The sequence below is a fragment of the Camelus ferus genome, chromosome 9 (assembly GCF_009834535.1).
Source record: "Camelus ferus isolate YT-003-E chromosome 9, BCGSAC_Cfer_1.0, whole genome shotgun sequence".
Classification (NCBI taxonomy): domain Eukaryota; kingdom Metazoa; phylum Chordata; class Mammalia; order Artiodactyla; family Camelidae; genus Camelus; species Camelus ferus.
The window spans coordinates 63,039,774-63,061,769 of NC_045704.1; the positions used below are offsets into that span (position 1 = coordinate 63,039,774).

Consider the following 21,996-nt stretch of genomic DNA (forward strand, 5'->3'; position numbering starts at 1 on the left):
TCTGAATTTTTAGAAGTGTGACCTTGTTACTCACACAACAGCGGTTTTCATGCTACAGATGCAGACTTCTCTAACTCTAGTCTCTAAAAATCTCTGGCTCTAGTTTATACTAGTTAACAGCAGCTAATTACTCCATTATACCAAGTTGTCTTCTTCCTGTCAAATGAGAACACTACCTCTATGATAGAAGGAAAAATCAAGTAGGTGAACGTGAAAACAAACCAAAATAAACAAAAAACACTGTGCCCTTTACCACTGCTCTTCTGTGTGGAAGAAAGTTTCTTCTCATTTATCCTCTCATGGTTGGTGGGAAAGGCAGACATCTCTCCACCTGCTGATGATACCAGGCTCTCCAGGGTAGTGGCATCTTGGGGAGGATGTGCCAAGTAAGTCTCTTTGGGCATCTGGACCATGAGGCTGGACAGTGTCTGATCTAGAACATCCTCTTCAGCAATGTATGTGTACGGACAGTATTCTCGGGTCCGGGAGTAGATGTTGGCATTGTCATAACAATCTGAGCAGATAACCCGGGTACCAGTGCCACCTAATGACAAAAATGGGAAAGAACCCAACATCTTCAGTTGAGGAATCAGCTTTGCCAATAGTTAGTTTTCTCTAACAGCAGTCATCACTGTCATCATAGCTGGCATTTGTTCAAAACTTACATTATAAACCAGATGAAGTTTCAAGGTCTTTCTATGAATTAACTAATTTAATCATCACAACATTCCCTAAGAGGTAAGTACTATTATTATCCTCACTTTACAGATGGAATAACTACAACACAGAGAGGTTAGGTAACTTGCCCAAGACATACTGCCAGAATGGAAAGCTGAAATTTAAACTCAGGCCCTCTGGCACCAGCACTGAAGCTCCTGAACACTGAATACTACATTAAACCATCTTTGTCCAGCCTGGATAAGGTCATACATACTCAAATCAGGGGAGCCAAGATAAGGCTGGCACTGTGCTACCAGACACATGTTTGGCTTAAGTAAACTAAAGCAAAGAATAACGAGTTATGTTGACTTTGCTTCACAAAAGCCCACATTACTTTCGTGAGTCAAGAGGTTATAAGCAACACTAATTGCTAAAAGCACCCCTAGAGAAAGCCTCTGATGGTCAAGATCCTGCCTGACAAATGTGTGTCTGGCAGAAGTAAAAGTTTAATAATGGGCTCCGTGGACCGTTATGTGCTCTGAAAACTGAGTGATGAAAGAGAGGAAAGTGAAAAATAAAGAGCACGTTATTTAGTCATGATCAAGCAACAGAGTGTTAGAGCTGGAAAAGAAATGGAAGTAATTCAGTTTAACCCAGAAAGCAGTGTTACTTCCTTCAAATTTCAAAGAGTAGAGGCTTTTAAGTATTCTTTAAAAGTTAGTAATACCCCCCTTTCCTTGGAAAGCCAAAATAAAATCCAATTTATCAATTATACAGAGAAGTTCTATTAACACCCAGACTAAAAAAAATCTCTGTAGCAATGAAGTAGACCTTCCATTTGTAAAGCACATGAAGTACCAGACAGATCTGCTGAAAGGATCTGTGAGACTCTTGAGAGAAATGCTTTATAAAACACTTAAGTTTTTTAAATGAAGAAATTAAAGCTCAGACTTTAAGTGACTTCATGATCACATGGCTGGGAAGAACTGGGAATCAAACTCAATTCCATCCCTTAATTCATCTCCCTGTGTTCTGTCACCCTCTGTGGGAAGGGAGGAGTGGAGGGGAAAGAAGTGTTGAGAAGTCAGGTTCACGTGATGACTTTCTCTCTCTCTGATGCTCTCCAATACATGCTGAGAATCATCAATGCCCTTGCAACTGTAGTGAATATCCACCTGTCAGCAGGAGAAACAACCTCCCCTGGACATGGTCTGAAGGGTGGTCATGAAGGAATAGGGTAAAAGACACCTGAAATAAGCTTCCAGAGCACCTCCTTCCCATAACAATGTTTGGTTTTGGGAGCCTCTACTGTGTTCCCCAATCCTGTGTTTTAAGATGTGTTTCTACTGTCAGATGATTTTCTTCCCTATTAAGACTTCAATCAATTTTCATCCTGTTTTGCATGAGGCCAAATGTTTTCACTGAGTATCTTACTTTAAAATATTGCTTCAGGTTAATGGGGAAATCTATACATTGAAAAATAAACTTAATAGGGCTAGCTGAAATTTTAAGCATAGACAACAAAGAGTCATTACCATCAGCGCCTCTGTGTAAATATCCGTTGGCAGGAGGCATAAGTTGCTGATGACTGCCTGCCTCAGAGTTGCTGTAGCCTTCCTGTGGCTCAGACAGTGTTCCTTGGGAAGACAAGTAGCTGGGAATATCTGCAGGCAGATTGAGCTCCTCTGTAAAAGAAACATCTGTAACTTTCAAAGTTAGGCAATTTAAGCCAACATTTGGAAGACTATTTTGCAAATGTATTCTACTTTGGTACTATTGGCCAGGAAAATGTTACGTCCCTAGGAACTCACCAGCTTCTAGAATTTTCCCTGAAAACTATTTCTCACTAGAATTCTCCTCTAAGCTTCATTTTAAAAGTGTTAGCAAAAAGAAATAAAAACTAAAGTCTGAAATTTTATCCACAGACTTACTTTCACCATCTATCAGGCTGAGCCTCTTCTCTCACAGGATTTCAGGATGAGAAGCGTGAAGGCTGATCTCCATCGTAAGGACTCTATGCTTCCTCACAGGGAAATTACAATGGAAATGAGCCTTGGGCATTAAAGAAAGAAGCTGCACCTGTGATTGCTTCTAAGTGCAAAGTTTGGGTAAAGTGTCTACAAATTCTTAAAGTTATTCATTAGAGAGGCTCCACTGCATCAAGGAAGTAGGACTTTTAACAGAAAACCTCTTCCTTCTACCACCCATGAAGTATCAAAGCTGCTTAGTTTTCTATATTTTACAACAAATCCTGTATTACATTCCTAACTCAAGTATAAGCAATAGTTGTTAACTCACCTGTGTTTGTGATACTATAGTCTTCATTTTTCCTTCTCATGTGGTAAATAACAATGACCCAGATCAAAGAGGTGCCCACAACACAGCAGACCACAACAATGATGACAATGCCAACTGTAGTCCAGCCATCATCTTCATGCCCAATGCTACTCTGGGAAGAGTCACAATTGGGGGATGAAATGACATTTAGGTAAATGTGACCTCGTTCTGTCCCAAGAGTGTTGGACATAATGCAGGTGTATTTCCCAGCATCTTCTAGCCCTGCATCTACAATGATGAGAAGCTGGTTGGCTGCAGCAAAGAAGTGCCGTTCTGTCACCAGCAGTGGTCCGTCATCTTTGGTCCAGTTGAGGCGAGGGGCAGGACTCCCTCCAGCTATGCACTGTAACACTGCAGTTTCACCTCGGGTCACTGTCTTGTCTTCCAGGGGTCTAATAAATGAGGGTGTCTCTAATAGAAAGACATATTAAAAAGTCATATTAGGTAATTTTATTCCAAAAATCCTACTGAATTGGACTAATGAGGTTATGATAAAATAAGCACTTTCTTATCCTCCTGGGAGGATTAGAAGTTAATGTTCCAGAAAAGCAAGTATCTCAAAAAATCTAAATCTTATCTCAGGATTTCCACCTTGAGCAAGCTATCCTAAGCAAGGAATTAAAAAATGTATATACAAAGATGCTTATTACAAACTTAGTTGCAATTTTTAAAAATAAGAAACATTTTTTAAAAATCTCAAAAAAGTGATTAAGCAAATTACAGTATAGCCATATATTTTATAAGACTTAATGACAAGGTAACCCTGTAATATGGTATTAAATGGAAAAAAGTAGGTATATATAAACACATAAAATGAGTGTTAAAATAAGCCTAGGATATGCCAAAGTCTTTAACAGTATTTGAGAGACTTTCCTGTTTTTATTTTCTGTATATCTTAAAATTTTTAAATAATAAATTTATTTTTCTGATTTACTCAAGTAATTACACAAGGCAACAAAAGTTTAAAAACCCTAACATCTAGTGGAATAGTGAACTAGAAAGTAAAATTTGCCTTGGAATTGAGCTCCCATGAAGACAAGTTTCTCCTAAGAAAAAAATAGGTTTGTCAGGGGAAATCTTTAGGGAAAGGAGATTTTACCAGAGCACAGGATTAACAGGAGCACACTTGGAGGAAAACAAAAAATCTAACCAGAAAACAGTCATTCTTTTTCAACTTAAAAAGAATTTTTTTTAATGAACTAGGGGGATAGTAGTTAAACTGTCTTAAATTCTCTGAGAAGCAGTATGAGAAGCAATATAAAGCTGTATACTCACTCCTGAATATTGAAAACATACACATGAAGTAGAAAACTTACACAGGGAGATATAACAGGATAAAGGGATTTGAATTTTCAATTCATGTGATAAAGGTCTCTAATTCTGCCCTCAGCATTTCCCCAGATTTCAGTTAACTGATTCACTAATATCCTAGTTGACATAACTCTGCATAAATTGGCAAAACAAGGTGACAAAGACATAAGGATCACACGGGAAATCTCAAACTTAAGACTCTTCTTGCCATTAAGATCAAAAGTAAGTAGATCCACAATAGAAAGGCTCCCACAAAAGTGGGGGACCCAGGGTGCAGTAAACATACCTAACACTGTCAGTGAGGCATTTGCGGAGAGGCCTCCCGCTATATTCTGTGCCATGCAGCTATAGATTCCCATGTCTTCTATTTTCACATTTGCAATGAAGAAGACATCGTCCTCTGGCATGACATGCATGCGTCTTTCTCGAGCCGCAGGAAAATCAGTACCACCATCTTTCTGCCAGGAAATCTGAGGTGCAGGGTGCCCCTCTGCAGCACATTCTAATCTGGCCATGGCACCAGTGCGAATAGTTAGATCCATCGGAGTTTTCAGAAAAGATGGCATCTCTGTTCCAAGAAAGATCACCAACGGAAAGTGGTTGGGGGGAAACACACACACACACACACACACACACACACACACACACACACACACACACACACACACACACAGAAGGGAGAATCTGTTAGGCAAAATACCAACTGTTGTAATGCTCCATTTCTTTAAGACATGCTCTCTGGATTGATCGGAAACACAACTTCAGAGGCCATCTCCCCCCAAAACCTCAGAGTATTTGGGGTACAGTGATGACTAACTTCTAGAATGCATGACACACCCACCTGATCTCCCTGATGGGGACAGGGAAAGCAGAGGCCACAAACCTTTTTGAACTCCACATTTTACAACCAGTATCTACTATGACAGCCTGTCTTACTAAGAGACTGATCATACTTCCCATGCCAACATCTACAAACCTGTCAAGGCAACTGCATGATAGAAAGAATTTATGTCTTCAAACATTTCCTAAAACAACCAGAAGCAAGACACATGTACATCTTTTAGTTGCACAAAGCCTAAAATGTTGTAATTATTCAATCTAATAGGTGATAGATAAATCAAGCTGTTTTGGTTTTATTACAGCTGCAGTGAAAATGAGTATTATTTTCAAAAATGATTCTGCATGACTACATTTAGACAATGAAAACGATCACGAGACCCAGAAATGTCCTAATTCTCCCAGTTACTGGAAGGCCCTGTGAACAGGGTCAGGAATAAATTTCATAGTTTTCAAAATAGAATTATGGTTCTAGAAAGCAAATGGAGAATTTCAAAAGAACTTTTTCAAGAGCATAAATAAAAATGAAAGTAGTCTACCTCCTCGGGCTGCAGAATTCACCTTTACTCCTCAGTCAAAGACTGATTAGGGACAGTAAGTGTGCAAACTAGCAATCCAGTCTATATATTATCACAACCCTAAAGACAAAAATAGTAAGGACTCCTTGCCAAATATCAAGTTTAGCCTCATTTCCTTGGTCAAATGGTTCAAAAATTAAACATGAAAATTCCTCCTAACTACAAAATTATCTGGGAGCATAGTTCCTTACCATTCACAGTCAGCTTGGCTTTATGAGAATAATTAGAACCGAAGTGATTAGTAACAATACACTGATATTTTCCTTCATCTGTGAAATTCACATTGGAAAGATGTAAAACACTAGTATATTCCAGAGCTTCTCCAGCTTGTTGCTGATAACGAACGAGATTCTTAATATCGGCATCATACAGGATTTCACTGTCTTTGCGCCACACAGTAGACATGGGTGAATCACTGCTGCTCACTGCAGTGCACGTCAGAGTCACATTCATGCCTCTTAGAGCAACTGTGGTTTCAGGATGGGTTCTTATCTGTGGCTTGAGAAAATCGTCTAAGGGAAAGAAATGTGGCAGGAGCCAAGTCAGTTATTTATTTTTGCTTCGACCGATTCCATTTTAAAACAAATTATGTAAAATTTTGTGTTCAGTTTACAAATGGCATGTTAAGATTGAAAGGAACTGCAGAGCTAGAATCCAATTCCCTTGTTTTAAGGCGAGGAAAATGAAGCCCAGAAGGGTCAAATGACTTGCTCAAAGGTATGTACAGCAGCAGCTGAGTCTGGACTGGAACCCAGGTTTTCAGACTTCAGGGCTTAGCACTCTCCCATACCTTACTATCACGTATGCTTAAAATGTACTTCTTAAGCATTACCAGTTACTGGAAAAATAACTGTTAAAAATTACCAGTTACTGGAAAAATATAGGGATTTTAAAATAAGCTCTAATTCTATTACCCTGTGTGTGTGTGTAACATATAATGATAGGTATTCTTATTAATAAAACATTATTTTAAACTACTTTGTGCATAACTTTCACCTAAAATAATGAAAATTTCCTGAAGTGTCAAATGTCCAACTGAAGATTGGCTTAGGACTGGCTAATAAACTATAGATTCATAAATAATAATACATCATTGGACTGATTCAGAGAAGCAGGCATATGAATTCTTAACCAACAGCTTCACTGGGTAACATTTCACCATGCCATAAAAGTGATAACCAAAAGAAAAGAGGATAAAATACATCATGTGTATTTATATTTAAAACTAAAGTCAGAAGGGCACTCACGGCAAGGTAAGCAGAATTTAATCATTATTAGGTTCTTTGTTTTCTTCTTTAAAATTCGCAAAAACAAAGTAACTATTTGTGCATCTGAACTTCCAAATGGCCTAAGCATCTTTAAGTAGATTGTGGAAACAGCTCTGACAATACACAGGTATCTAAAACGATCAGAGTTATGACTGCTTTGCAACACAGACACATTAATCTAAAAGTTTCACTTTGTAAAACTAAAAATCAGTTATTCTACTTTAAAGGAAATTAAAGTGTAAAAGAAAAATTTCCAAATTGAGGAAAAAAAAATAAATGCATACTTGAAATTATAAGTAACTGCTAGAATCAAGACAACTTGTTCATGACAACTTGTCTGTGCTCCCTTTCCCCTCCACAACACTCTGAAACCGTGCCACTTTACTCTTAAGAAATGCATCAAAAATAGAAACCAAATGAAACTGGTACAGTAATATACTGCTGGTGACAACATAAACTCTTGCTATCTATTTGGAAAACACCTGAGGACTTTTCAAGATCTATTAAATATAAAATCACACTTTTGAGTGACTTTGTCAAAAAAAATTCATACTTTTTGATTCAGAATCTTACTACTAGGTATTTACTCCAAGGTTAACAATCCCTCTAAAAAGGGAAAGGCCTACATTCATAAAGATGCTATTATACTGACCTTATTTAAAAATGATCATTTAAGAACACACAGAGTAAAAAAAAAATAGCTTATGATACACTAAGTCAAAGAATACAAAACTTAAGCCACAATTATAATACAAAAATATTACAGAAAAATGTAAAAATGGAAATAGATATGCTAGTGGGAAAGCATTCTATTTTAATTGTTTTTTTAGTTCTGTTAAGATAGTACATGAGTAATATACAAACTTTTAAAACAAAAATACAAACCACAGACAAAATCTTTCAGCTCCACATTCAGGATGCTTTGCCCTGCTAGCCATTCAGGGTGTGCGCAGCTTACATTCACAGAATGTTGAAAGTTATTATCAACCAGCCATTGAAGCAACCACTTCAAATGGCAGTCACAGAGCAAACTGCTTGTGTTCAGAATCCTGCAGAGGAAAAAAAGTGCCTTTTACTTTTCATTCCATGTTTCTCCAGCATTAAAAGCTTACTACACATCTATGCATTTTCTTGCCAAAAAATGTTTAACTTGGATCTAACCATGAGAGAGCAAATTCAGACTGTCAGCCTTGTTTCCTCAAATGTGACAGTGCCATGAAAGACACTAATAAAAGGGGTAGGGGGGAACAAGGGTAAGGGATCTGTTTTAGATTAAAGGAGACTAAAGAGCCATTACAACCAAATGTAAAGTGTGATCCTTCACTGAGAAAATATGTATCTACAAAGAATATTTTTGGACATTGTGGAAATCTGAGTATGGACTGCACACTGAATAACATTTCATCAATGTTAATTTCATTCGGTGTGATAATAGTGCTGTGGTTGTAAAAGAAAAAGGAAATATGGGCTAAGATATTTTAGGAGTGAAGTGTCATGATGTCTGATGTCTGTAACCTCCTCTCAACTGGTTAAGCAAAATAACAGTGTATTTGTTCATGTATACAAGTATGTGTGGACAGAGGGCAAGAGACAGAGACAAAGAGAACGGGAGGGAAGGAAGGAAGGAAGGAGGGAGAAGAGGGGGAAAATAAGTAACAAATTCAGCAAAAACTTAACAATTGATGAATGTAGGTAAACAGTATATGGATGTTCACTGTAACTTCCTTCAAATTTTTGAGGTTTAAAATTGTTCCCAGAGAAGTTTGGGGAAAAGCTTATTAAATATATTGGAACATAGAGACATTTTTGTTGTGGAGAGGATATAATTATTTTCAAGTTATTTCATCAAGACGAAATGTATTTCAGCCCTGTGGCAATGCGTACTGCAACTTAAACAAAGAACTACTGAAAAATGGTTTGTGGTTACAATAGGCCCATAAAATATATCTGAAAAGTCAATGTTTTCTTTTAATGACCCCTTAAAAGTCCCATCCACTTGGAAGTAGGGGAAGCAAATGACTTTAAGAACATTGTAACTTGCTTGGTGTACACCATCAAAATCCTCAAGTTGTTTTAAAGTCTGATATAAAATACCTAAGATCTGCTTCCAAAAAAGTTTCAAAGAGTCTTTAAGGATGACTCCAAAAGCCATATTTTATCAAGGGTAGTTTTAATTAAGCAGGTCAAAAGTTACCTTTTGCACTTAAGAATTCTTATGTTATATCCATTCACTCACAGAGAAAATCTGAGTCTACTATATGCCAGGCACTGTTCTAGGCGGTGGGGCTACAGCCCTCACAAAGCTTACATATTTAGAGCCAAGCAATAAACAAACAAATGCAAAGTGTAGTGTCAGAAAGTTAAGTCCTATCAAGAAAAACAAATCTAGGCAAAGACACACAGACAGCCACTACAGGTTTAGATAAAGCAGTTAGGGAAAGATTCTTTGAAGAGATGGCATTCTGGACAAAGAGCTCAAAGAAGTGAAGCAATAAATCACGTGAAGATCTGAGGTACGAGTGTCACAGACAGAAGAAACTGTGCACAAAGATTCTGAGGCAGATGCTTAGTGTGCTCAAGGGAAAGTAGGGAGGCCACTGGGGCTAGAACATAGAAAGTGAGGGGACAGAGATGGGACTGAGGTTAGAGAGCTGGGCGGGGTAGGAGCAGGCCATACGGGTGCTTTATAAACTAAGGGAAGAACTTGAGCTGTTTTCTTCCTATGTGTGATGGGGAGCCACTGGAAGGTTAAGAACAGAGGAGTGACGTGGTCTGGTGTATGCTTTCTTAGGTATAAGTTGGCTCATGAAACCTGGACTCATATCCTAATTCGACTACTTACCTTAGGCAAGATACTGAATGTCTCTAAAATCTGTTTCTATTTCTGGAAAATGGGATTGAGAATGCCTGCCTCAAAGAAAAATGTTAAATAAAGCATTTGACACAGTACCTGGCCACAGATTCCACTGAATTCACATTAACTCGTTTCACTTCTGTTTCTTTTTCATCTTTCCACCCTTCACAAACTAATGAACCTTGCCCACACACGTCTAATGGAGTACCCTGTACTCTCTCAACAAGTATGGATAGATATATACCAAAATATTAACAGTCTTTCTTTCCCTCTTGATTTAACCGTATCTTCTAATTTTCTACCATGATTATATAATTTTAAAGCAAAAAAATTTTTAATTTATATTTGCCTCTCCCACCCCCCAATATTTATGCAAAGCACTATGAAGAACACCAAAAGGTATTAAGAGATAGTTTAATAAGTGTTGATGTGAAAAGTACTATAAATATGTCTTAAATTTAAAGTACTAAAAGCGACTAAAAATTCTCTGTAAAAAAGTTGCATCAGAGTTCCTACATTAGCAGATTGTTCAAACCAACTCCCAAATTTCTACATGACTCTGAAGAATGAAACTATAATAACTGTTTTCATTTACTATCTAAATTATATTTTAAACTGTGTTCTCTTAACAAAAGTTAAAACTTTCTTGCTGGCCCTCAGATTATCACAACCAAAAAAAGTAATACTGATATGCAGTAAGCTGTACCTTTTCAAGTTAAACTAAGCCTTAGGAGAAATAACTCAAAATATCTCAAGAGATGCCTTCCCCCTATCCCCCAAAAGCCACTTCAAAAATCTGGCAGAAAGATGGTTTCCATACATTTTAACTTTTGTTATTATTTTCGTTATTCATTCACCTTTACTATGTGCCAGGCTCTGTGCGGAACATCTTCTCAAAACCCTCAGAAGCTTTCTAATGCATTTAGGAGGAAAAAAATCCTAACTCCTCATGGCCTGTTAGGCCCTACGTGATCAGGCCTGCTTAACTCTCTGACCCCAACTCCCACCACTCTTCCCTGGGCTCTTGTCTTCCAGCCACACCAGTGTCTTTGCTGTTTTTCAAGTGAAAAAGCAAGCTTCTACCTCAAACCCTTTTCACTTGCTCTTCCCTGTGCCTGGAACACCCTCTGCCCAGCATTCAATGTTTTGCCGTTTCATCTCATTAAGGTCCTAGCTCAAAGGCTGTTATCTTCAGAAAAGCCTTCCCTCGCTACTTTAAAATAGCAATCTCTGTCACTGTGCGCACCTTTGACCCAGCTGTTTTTTTTTTTTTTCAGAACATTTATCACCTGATGAGATATTATATACCTACTGGTTTACTATTTATCTTCCTTATAGAAAGTATTGTAATACGCTACGTGGACAAACTGTCTTGTTCACTGCTGCATTTTCAGCATCTAGAACAGTAACTTACATAGCAGAAGACAATAAATATTTCTTGAATAAACAAATTACCTCATTTTATCCTCACATGACCCTGAGGGTACTGCTATTTCCATTTTGAGAAGGGAAACTGAGTCTTAGGCTAAACACCTAGTTGTGAAGAATGGCGCAAGAATTTAAACCTAGACAGTCTGAACTAACCTACTTCCAATGCATCTCAAACTATATGTGGAGAAGGATCAGTTTCTTAAATTCCTAATCTGTTGTAAACCAATACTCATAAAATTCAACAAAAGTGTCACCGTAATATCAAATTCTTCTAAAAGTTTCTAAATGCTTATTCTGAATTTCTATCCTTATTTTGTCATGAATCAGTTTTGGTCCTACTTTCTCTGAGTAGGTTTCAGGCAAGGCAAGATAAATTGATGTAGTCTGTTGATCCTTACCATTGGCTAAATAGTCCAATCATTAGAGTTTAAAATTAAAAGCACTGCCCAACTAACCACCCCTCTCCCTGCAAAATGAGAACACTTTTTTAAAATCATGAATGAAAAAAGGTAAAAAAATGATACGTATGTTTCTATTATTAACTATTCAACAGTTCTGGAACATTTTAGTAGCTTGAACAAACAAATTTAGAGACATTCTCTCTGGTCATTATACTGAAAAAGCTAGATCATCTCCAAAAAATTATATAATACCTTAATTGTATTCTACCCCAAAGGGTAAGAATTGGGAACATATGCCTCCAATAGTCCGAAAAGGAATGAGGGCATAAAAAAGGAACAGTAGGGTATACATAAAGCATAAGGAGTGGTGCTAAGTACTCTTTAACCAAAAGCATCCGCAGCAAAGGAAAAAAACAGGTCTTGGTGCCTCACACTCTTGGCTTTTCAATGTTGAGTTATTTTTAAATTATACCCAGCCACTAAAATAACTAAATGTTAACACTTTCTTTTTTCCTGCCTGAATTGTGTGCTTTGGGAAACATCTGGCTCACATTCAGCACCCTTTAAGCACAACAAGCATGGATAACGATCTATTTGGTGACAAAAAAGACAAAGTTACGTACAGTTCTTTCAAGCGAGTCTGAGAAAAAGCATTTTCTTGGATAGACATTATAGCATTGTTGTTCAAATCTCTGAAATGAAGAGAAATGAAACATTACCAGTCACCATTTCTACAATTAAGTTATATAAACATTTTAAATGGTCATGAAAACCTCTGCTAATAGCAAAGATTATTCATATACTGAGCAAAATGGATACAAAATACTTACAGATGCTCAAGGGATTCAAGACCAATGAATGCTTTCTTTGTAATTGACTTAATCTGATTTCCTTGTAAGATTCTGAAATACAAACAGACCTTTCTAATAAAGCTTTCCACTAAACAAAATTAAATTCATTAGAACAAACATTTACCTATAAAAGTAAAAATAAGCTTAACATGCATTTTTAAGAAAATTCAGAACCTTTATTATTAACCAATGCAAAGCACAGAAGAAAGGCCTCTATTAAGACTTTGGCGCTCAGTGAGGTACCCGTAAACAACCATCCTGACCACAGATACACTCGTAGTTTTCATATGAGAAACTGGATTACATTTCCAGTTTCTCCCTTCTTAGTGAAAGACCATCAGGTCAAAGACACTCAGACAAATACAGATGAAGCTTTGGAGAAATTCTCATGGGAGACGATTCTAAAATCTTACTTGAGAGAATCCTCTCTTGCTAGTTAAATTACTTACAAATCTCACATGATTAAACAGATTACTGATTCAATTCTGATTTCTCAGTGCATTTCTTTTACTTTAATCAAAATTCTAGTTCTATAAATAACTTCCATTTAAGTGCCCTTTCAGAGAGAGTGTCCCACCAACAAGAAACAAAATTAAAAACAAACCAAAAAACAAAAATGTTAATAAACAACAAAGCATCTTCTTTTACTGGATGAGTCAGAGGTTCAGGCTTTCCAGCCATAGCAAATAGATACAATCCAATCACATTTACAATTGGTTCTTGAAAATAAACCTTCGTAGACATACATACATATTATAAATACATACAATTTAGTGAGACTTGTAAGTCCAGCAAAGGCTTCACTGGCATCTTCTATGGCCCATGAAATTTCATTGTTTCTTAAGTTTCTATAAAAAATGTTAGGGATAGACAAGTTATGTTAGTCAACATGACCATTACACCACCAGGCATCATGACAAGCAATGCTAATTTTGATCCTTGTTTTAAAGGTTATTTATGATGAACACAACTCTTCTTTTTAAAGAATACCTGTGATAAGCATGTAAAATCTAATTCTCATAAGCTAAGAATTAAGCCGACCTTGATAAATAAATTAAGCAACCTGCTAAGTTAGTATTAATCTTCCTAGCTAACAGCCTGTAGTTGTGTTAGCATATTAAAAATTATAGTCAGGGTCCTACAAAAAGCAGGAAGATTTCAAGATGCAGGAGATATGGCTTACAAATTTGATATCAGACTAATGGGATTTCTGGGTGACCCAAGCCTTCCCCTGAGCCCTTAAACCTAAAATGGCTGACAAAAAGAATGTCAATACAGAGCTTCACAGCTCAACAGCAATTAAACATGTCCCCTGGGATGTAAGAATGATATACCCATGTGCTAGAGCAATCACTCTGTTTCTTTAAAAGGAGAAGTATGGATCTTTTAAAATCCACTGTTTCATTCTCAGAGGAAATGTAATTGCACCACACCATGTCTTCATGGAAGAAATACCAGTTAAAGATATTTAATCACCTCTGCTTCCTTAAGCGATCTCACAATAAAGCACAAAGCCTTTGGCTCCATAAGACATATGTAAAGCCGTGTGAATAACATTAAGGAGGTAGATCATTCTTCCCATTTGGCTCCATCTTTACTTGGCGTGAAAGCTAACAAAGATCATTTTATTTTACTGAAGAATAAACACTGAAACAACTGATGGCTCAGCGCTGCAGGGCTTTGCCCTCTCCTCCACAGAACAGCATGAACAGAACTCAGTCACCAAAGTGAGTAAGAAGCACATCCATTCTGGCAAGAGCACTGGTCTAAAGCCAGAATATCTCAGGTTTGTTCTGCCTTAACTATCTTTGTAGCATTAGATAATCATTAATTCTGCAGTTACTTTCCCAAACTTCAATATTAAAAGTAATCATCTGTGGTATACTAAAGAACCTGTTTGCCATCCCATGCACTGCCAAAAGGCTACAGCTGCATCTAACGTAAATTCCTGAGTTTGCACTGATCTAATTGCACCTCTGATAATGTAGAAAAGAGAAAAAGGGGAAAAAAAGGAAAACACTTTCAATTTTTCAAGGCCAAATCTGAAGGAGGAAAACCTTATTACAAAAAAAAAAACATTAAACACACACTTCTGCATACATAGACACCTTTACAAAATTATCATGCTTCTTTGACTCTGATGGTTAGGTCCCAAAGTTGGAAGCTTGCCTCTTTTCTGAGACCATTTACCAACTTTAAACCTGAGGACCAGATAATTTCCTATCCAGAAACCTTAAGAATCTACAAATTCTACTAATTACTCTTTTTCTCTTCTTCTGCTCTATGTTTGAGATGACTATATTTCATTAAAATATCTCTTCATACGATTATATTTCATGATCAGGGTAAAACATTCAACTTACAGAACCACAGAATTCTAGAGTTGAAATTGCCTTTAGCAACCATCTAATCCTATGTCTATCCTTCACTGGACAAGAAGACCAAATAATAATAATAATAATAATAATAACAACAATAACAACAACAACAACAGTAATAACATCAAGGAAAGGCTAAGTGATTTTGTTCATCTGGCAGTATAATAAAAAGCACATAAGCTTTAGTATAAAACAAACCTGGGTTCTAATCCTGGCCCAAACATTTACAAAGGTATGTGAATCACTTTAATCTCTCTGAACCTCAGTCTCCTGATATGGAAAAGACCAATAATGTCCTAGTATTCTGAAAGCACTTGGCCCATATCAGATCATTAATAAATGTTAGTTTTCTTCTGTCCAAAGTCATGCAGCAAATTAGTGACAGTGGGAACATGCCAGAGCTGTTCCCACTACACATCCTGCATCCTTCTAAATGAGAAGTGGCAGTTCTGGTAAACTACTGGCAGTCCAAGATCATAGGAATAAGAAAACGTGCGTTCTGGACACCAGCAACTGTGTTTTATTCCATAGTAACTGGCACAATAAGAAATGCTTTGTTATTTAATTAACTTAGAATTAAAGTACATATCAAAATGGCTAGAAATAAATAAAATTTATTTATAGGGATTGAGATAAATAAGACTGCCTTGCCCCAAGGCATAGGACAGAAGAACTGCAAAATATTAACATACATGAATCTGTAGACTGATTAGTTGTTTTAATTTATTTGCTTTACTGCTTTAAAAAAGTTAGCAAAAAGACAAAAAATGACAGATGTACTTACAGTGTCTGAAGGTTGGAAAGAAACCTAAAAACACCATCAGCAATGTGAGTGACTCTGTTGTCCCCTAAATTCAATCTCTCCAGTAAGCTCAGACCCACAAAGGCAGATTCATCCAGGCGGGTCAACTGGTTATAGGACAAATCACTAAAAACAGGAAACATGGAAAGTAAAGAATTCACTTTATTTTAGTTCAATTTTCATATTCTTATTTACATGATAAATTTAGAGCTTTCAAACTTCTAATAAAGAGGAATATTAGTCTCATTACTAGCCAGGGAATGACTTATTCAATCTGCTCTAGTCTTACAGCCTCCACTGAAATGCCACCCAACCCTTACAGTTCGGAGAGTCTTTGGCAGAATTCCCATGCATCAGGGCTGATTCGTTCAACAGCATTCTGGCTCACATAGAGCTGCTGTAACATTCGCAAGCCATACAACCACCCCTTGTTCACTTCTGTGAGGTTATTATGCTCCAGTTCTCTGCAGAATTAGAGAAAGAAAGAAGGAAATATGTTTCAGAACAAGGCACTGCAATGAGAAGATTCCAAAAATCTTCATTAAGACTTGCTCAGAGAGGCATATACTTTTAAAGCTCAACCCAAGTGAGCAAATTCTATTCCTAAGTATTTGTTACTTAAGATTTAGTGCAAGAAGGCAGTAAAATATCTAAAGTCTAAAATACCAGATCTATAAAATCAACACAGTAAGAGGTACAGTATACCTGTTCTGAGTAAATTCTGGTAATTTTCACCAGCCAAACACTTCATCATTGTATTTATAAGGGAATATAAACTTCTAGATGAAATGTTTTTAAGAATGACAAAAAAAATATCAGTTAGATAACAAAGCTTAAACAGTTTTGTCTGTAATATTATTTCACATTAGAGAAGGGAGAAAGAGCTTAAGTACTTTGGTATAGTTAAAGCAACTATCCTAGATGTTTGGCACTGTAAAGTCCCAGACTCCTTTCCTAACAATCTCCTATTCTACTTCATAGTACTTACAATTCTTCCATGTTATCCAAGCCAAAAAAAGCTCCATCCTTTAGTTTGCTAATTCCATTCCGTTGCATTTTCAAAGATCTTAAGGAGTCCAGCCCTTGGAATGTAAGACCTTCTACAACTTTAATTCTGTTTCTTTTAAGTTCCCTTTAACAAAAACAGTTTTATAGTCAGAAAATTGGGTATGCTAATTCGTGCTAATAAGAAGAAGAAACAACACTGTAAGAAAAAAACGATCTTCTTATAATCCATCTATTTACTCACAAGAATTGGAGGTGAGGTAGCTTGAAGATCTTGGGTGGGATCATGCTAATTCTGTTCCTGTTTAACTTTACCACTAATAAGGAACTTGACAAATTATCAAAGCAACCAGCCTCCAAGATGGTTATCCTATTATTACTCAAATTCCTAAAATGAACAAGATAACAACAACAAAAAATTAGTGAAACAAAACATTCTACCACCAGAAAGCTGCCCCAAGTCACAACTGAGTCCCAGCGCTACTCTTCAGCAACTGTACACAACTTTACAAGTCACTTAACTGCTTTGTTTCTTCAACTGCACAATAAAAATACCAACTTCATTTGAGTTGAAACAGTGTGTGTGAATATATTTTGTAAACTGTAAAGCACTAGCACACATGCTAATTATCATCATCATTATACTAGGTAAGCCACTGTTTAACATCACTCCCATTTAACTCCTACAAAACTGTTAGTAAAACATAATCCAAAATTAAATCTCAAAAATTATCCTGGATACTTAATATTTTCTGAAAATAGTGCACTCTTTAATAAGAGTAGGAAAAAAAACCACCAAAACAAATCGACCCTAGGTTTGTTTCACATAAGCATATTAAAATCACAAAAGATCTATCTGGGAAAGTAAGTATCAATGAATAATAAACATGCACTTTAAAGTAAAACTAGTTTAAACTCTGTTTTACTCACAGGTATTTAAGCTGCATTCGAGGAAATGAAGATGTCTTGATTTCTGATATTATATTTGAGCTGAGATCTAAACTCTCAAGAGCAGGATAAAACTGGAATGCTTCTGCATTTATTTCTGGGATTACATTATGAACTCTACAAAACAAAGATTATACTGAAGCTATTGCCAGTGATCTACCCTAGATCACAAAAATGTTAAATAATTACAATCAACAACAAGGATATCTAAAACAAAAATAAAAAATTGTGTACTATTCATAATTTAAGTAAAAGATCTGAAATCTTTTTTACTTACAATGACAGTAGAGTAATATTAGAGGTTGGTTCTCCAAAATATGGGATTTCTGTTAGCTCATTATAATTCATTTTCCTAAGTAGGAGGAAAAACAGGTATAGAAGTTTAGTGAAGGAAATGTTACCTCTTGAGTTCTGGTTTTTGGCTAATACATATTCTTTAGGATAGGCGCCAAATTTGGAGGAAAAAAAAAGCCTCTGGCCCCAAATGAGTTAAATTAAATGTATCCTTCTGAGAAATTACAGATAGTAATAAAAATTCTTTTCATGGTATAGTTCTATGACTTGATACCAATATTAGATTAGGAAGTATTTTGCACATTAAATACTTTTAATCTCAGCAAGGTTCTTTGAATAGTTATTTCTTTTTCAAATATACTTTTATTGAAGTATAGTCAGTTTACAATGTTGTGTCAATTTCTGGTGTAGAATAGTTACTTCTACAACACCTAATTTGAGTCCTCCTTAAAGAATAATTCTGGGGTAAAGGATATAACTTAGTGGTAGAGCACATGCTTCCACAAGGTCCTGGGTTCAATCCCCAGTGCCTCTGTTAAGGGGGAAACATTTTTTTTAATTTTAAAATAAATTTTAAAATAATTTTTTAAATTTTAAAGTAAAAAATAAAAAAATAATTCACATTTCTATACATAGATATTTATAATAAAATAAATTATAAATAAGTTAATTACATAAATTTTTTAACTACACACACACACACACTTTTTTAAGTTACTCAAAGTTAGGGAAAGTTGCTTGAGACCACAGACCTAACAGGGACTGTCTCAACTGTTTTAGTAGCAAATCTAATGCAATCATATTTTCACCGACCTGGTTTCCAATCACTGAACCACCTCAACAATCTAGAATACAGAAAAGAAACCAGAAGTAAAAGGCCTCCAAGTAATGAACTGAACTTACAAAGTCCAAATAATAAAGCTCATGCATTTCCCATTGAGCATTTAAAAATGTGAATTTTCAATGTAAATTTTTTAAAAAGTAGGCTTTTCCTCAGGGCCTACTCTTTCAGCTAATAAGCTTGTCAATTGTTCACAGTCCACAGCAGATTGGAGGCAGTCAACGTGAGGCAGAGGATAGAATGAAGAGACAATGAAAGCACAATGTACCCCTTGTCAGAAAAAAATTAAAAAGAAAAATTCATCTGAGGATTCTGGGGGTGTTTAGTATAGAGGTAAACAGGCCTCAGTAGTCATGCTCCTGGGAATACCACAGTGCAATAACTGATATTAATGATATTTTAGAAGATTCTCTCCAAAAAACATACAATAATACATCTCAGCACTAAAGGAAAAACTTTAGTGAAGTGGAAAATGGAATTATATTAACTACCACATTTCAGATGATACCAAAAACATTGTATTTCATATAAATCTACTTTAGACATGATGTCTCCACCTTAGACAAATCAAAACATAAAAAAAAAGTTTACGCAATAGTTTCACTGGCAAAAAAAAAAGAACATATTTACTTAGAAAAGGGGAAAAACAAATCTTACTTTAGGCCTCAGGGACATAGAACAGTATCTCCACACAGTTTACAACTTGAGATCACCCACCCAATGGCATAAAACCCAGCGTTTGTGAAAACAGTAAAGTCAAAGACAAGTTTAGGTTTTTTAAACAAGGTGTTTTAATATAAAGTTTTTTTCCTTCAGTTTTTTTGACATTTCTGGATTGAACATCCTGAGATTCATAATTCATCAAATCACTTCAAGGAATTTAATGTAAATTTAAATAAATAAAAATAACTTACACTTCTTGTAATGTTTGAGATTCCAAGCTGATGTTCCAGTTAGACAATCGATTATGACTCAAATCCCTAAATGAAGGACAAAAGATCCTAGTTTAGTGTCAGAAAACACACTTAAAGGAAAGGAAAAAAAAAAAAACTAAATTAAAACAGGAATCTAAAAGCCCTGTCAAATCAGAATATGATTAGTATAGATAAAAAGAAATGTTTACAAAGGATGAATAAAAATTTATCTAGACTTCAAAATAGCTATTTTACTTTTCCACTTTTATGAGGGTTTTTTGTTTTTGTTTTTACTAACTAGGGAATACATTTACATGGTTCAATAATCAAAAAGTATAAAAGGATATACAGTAAAAAAATCTCCCACCCTTGTGTTTAGCCATCCAATTTCCCTCCCCAACAGTAAAAAGTGAAAATATACCATTTCTTGCACAGCCTATCAGATATTTTTTACATGTATCAGAAAAATTTTACACAAATGATAGAATAATTTACACATAATTTTGCCCCTTGCTTTTTTCACTTAACAATAATGCATCTTGTAGATCATTCCAAAGCAACATTATGGTTTCTTCATCTCTTCCAGTAAAGTTACACTTTACTTTAATTACTATGCTTTATATACTTTTAAAAGTAATACATACTTCACATAATATATAATACTGTACTATATTACATTTTAGCTGCAGATAAAAATGTGAAGATGGATTTCACAAATCAAAATAGTGAGCTTCTATATTAGAATTGGAGTTGACCCATATCCCTGACAGAGATGCAGTCTTCCTTTAAAAAAAAAAAAGGCACTGCCCAAAGCAATCTACAGATTTAATGCAATCCCTGTCAAATTATGCAGGCCATATTTCACAGAACTAGAACAAATCATAATAAAATTTATACGGAACCACAAAAGACCTAGAATTGCCAAAGCATTACTAAAGAAAAAGAAAGAGGCTGGAGAAATAACTCTCCCAGATTTCAGATAACTCTCCCAGATTTCAGACAATACTACAGAGCTACAGTAATCAAAACAGCATGGTATTGGTACAAAAACAGACATATGGACCAATGGAACAGAACAGAGAGCCCAGAAATGAACCCACAAACTTTTGGTCAACTGATCTTCGACAAAGGAGGCAAGAATATACAATGGAATAAAGACAGTCTCTTCAGCAAATGGTGATGGGAAAACTGGACAGTAGCATGTAAATCAATGAAGCTAGAACACTCCCTTACACCATACACAAAAATCAACTCAAAATGGATCAAAGACTTAAACATAAGACAAGATATAAATAACCTCCTAGAAGAAAATATAGGCAAAACATTATCTCACATACATCTCAAAAACATTCTAGGACAGTCTACCCAAGCAATAGAAATAGAAGAATAAACAAATGGGACCTAATTAAACTTACAACCTTCTGCACAGCAAAAGAAGCCATAAGTAAAACAAAATGACAACCTATGGAATGGGAGAAAATTTTTGCAAATGAAACCGACAAAGGCTTGATCTCCAGAATATATAAGCAGCTCATACGACTTAATAAGAAAAAAAGAAATAACCCAATCCAAAAATGGGCAGAAGACCTAAATAAGCAATTCTCCAAGGAAGAATGATCAATAAGCACATGAAAAAATGCTCAATATCACTAATTATCAGAGAAATGCAAATCAAAACTACAATGAAGTATCACCTCACACCAGTCAGAATGGCCATTATTCAAAAGTCCACAAACAACAATGACAGCTGGAGAGGCTGTGGAGAAAAAGGAACCCTCCTACATTGCTGGCGGGAATGCAGTTTTGTGCAGCCACTGTGGAAAACAGTATGGAGATTCCTCAAAAAGACTAGGAATAGACTTACTGGGCATATATCAAGAAGGAACCCTACTTCCAAAAGACACCTGCACCCCAATGTTCATAGCAGCACTATTTACAATAGCCAAGACATGGAAACAGCCTAAATGTCCATCAACAGATGACTGGATAAAGAAGATGTGGTATATTTATACAATGGAATACTATTCAGCCATAAAAACTGACAACATAACGCCATTTGCAGCAACATGGATGCTCTTCCTGAAGAATGTCATTCTAAGTGAGGTAAGCCAGAAAGAGAAAGAAAACTACCATATGAGATCGCTCATATGTGGAATCTTAAAAAAAGAAGAAGAAGAACATAAATACAAAACAAACAAACTCATAGACATAGAATACAAATGTGTGGTTGCCAAGGGGAAGGGGGGTGGGAAGGGATAGACTGGGAGTTCAAAATTGATACTGACA

At 35.9% G+C, this 21,996-nt stretch overlaps 1 protein-coding gene across 4 annotated transcripts in view; it reads right to left on the reverse strand.

The window, feature by feature from the left end:
• The window catches only part of LRIG2 (leucine rich repeats and immunoglobulin like domains 2), a 49,095-nt gene that overhangs the window by 4,639 nt on the left and 22,460 nt on the right, over window positions 1–21,996 (reverse strand). For 2 of the 4 annotated variants that reach the window (XM_014561883.2, XM_032486999.1), the window contains 16 exons: window positions 19,711–19,776; window positions 17,939–18,013; window positions 17,644–17,778; window positions 16,958–17,101; window positions 16,697–16,840; window positions 16,029–16,172; window positions 15,691–15,834; window positions 13,296–13,376; window positions 12,508–12,579; window positions 12,301–12,369; window positions 7,877–8,040; window positions 5,915–6,235; window positions 4,595–4,876; window positions 2,959–3,408; window positions 2,196–2,360; window positions 254–544 (listed from right to left, as the gene is read on the reverse strand). In XM_014561883.2, the coding sequence (XP_014417369.2) occupies window positions 254–544; window positions 2,196–2,360; window positions 2,959–3,408; window positions 4,595–4,876; window positions 5,915–6,235; window positions 7,877–8,040; window positions 12,301–12,369; window positions 12,508–12,579; window positions 13,296–13,376; window positions 15,691–15,834; window positions 16,029–16,172; window positions 16,697–16,840; window positions 16,958–17,101; window positions 17,644–17,778; window positions 17,939–18,013; window positions 19,711–19,776 (2,747 nt within the window). Of the gene's footprint in view, window positions 1–253; window positions 545–2,195; window positions 2,361–2,958; window positions 3,409–4,594; window positions 4,877–5,914; window positions 6,236–7,876; window positions 8,041–12,300; window positions 12,370–12,507; window positions 12,580–13,295; window positions 13,377–15,690; window positions 15,835–16,028; window positions 16,173–16,696; window positions 16,841–16,957; window positions 17,102–17,643; window positions 17,779–17,938; window positions 18,014–18,768; window positions 18,801–19,710; window positions 19,777–21,996 lie in introns of all 4 variants that reach the window. The other 2 variants (XM_032487000.1, XM_006187846.3) reach the window with 2 other exon arrangements.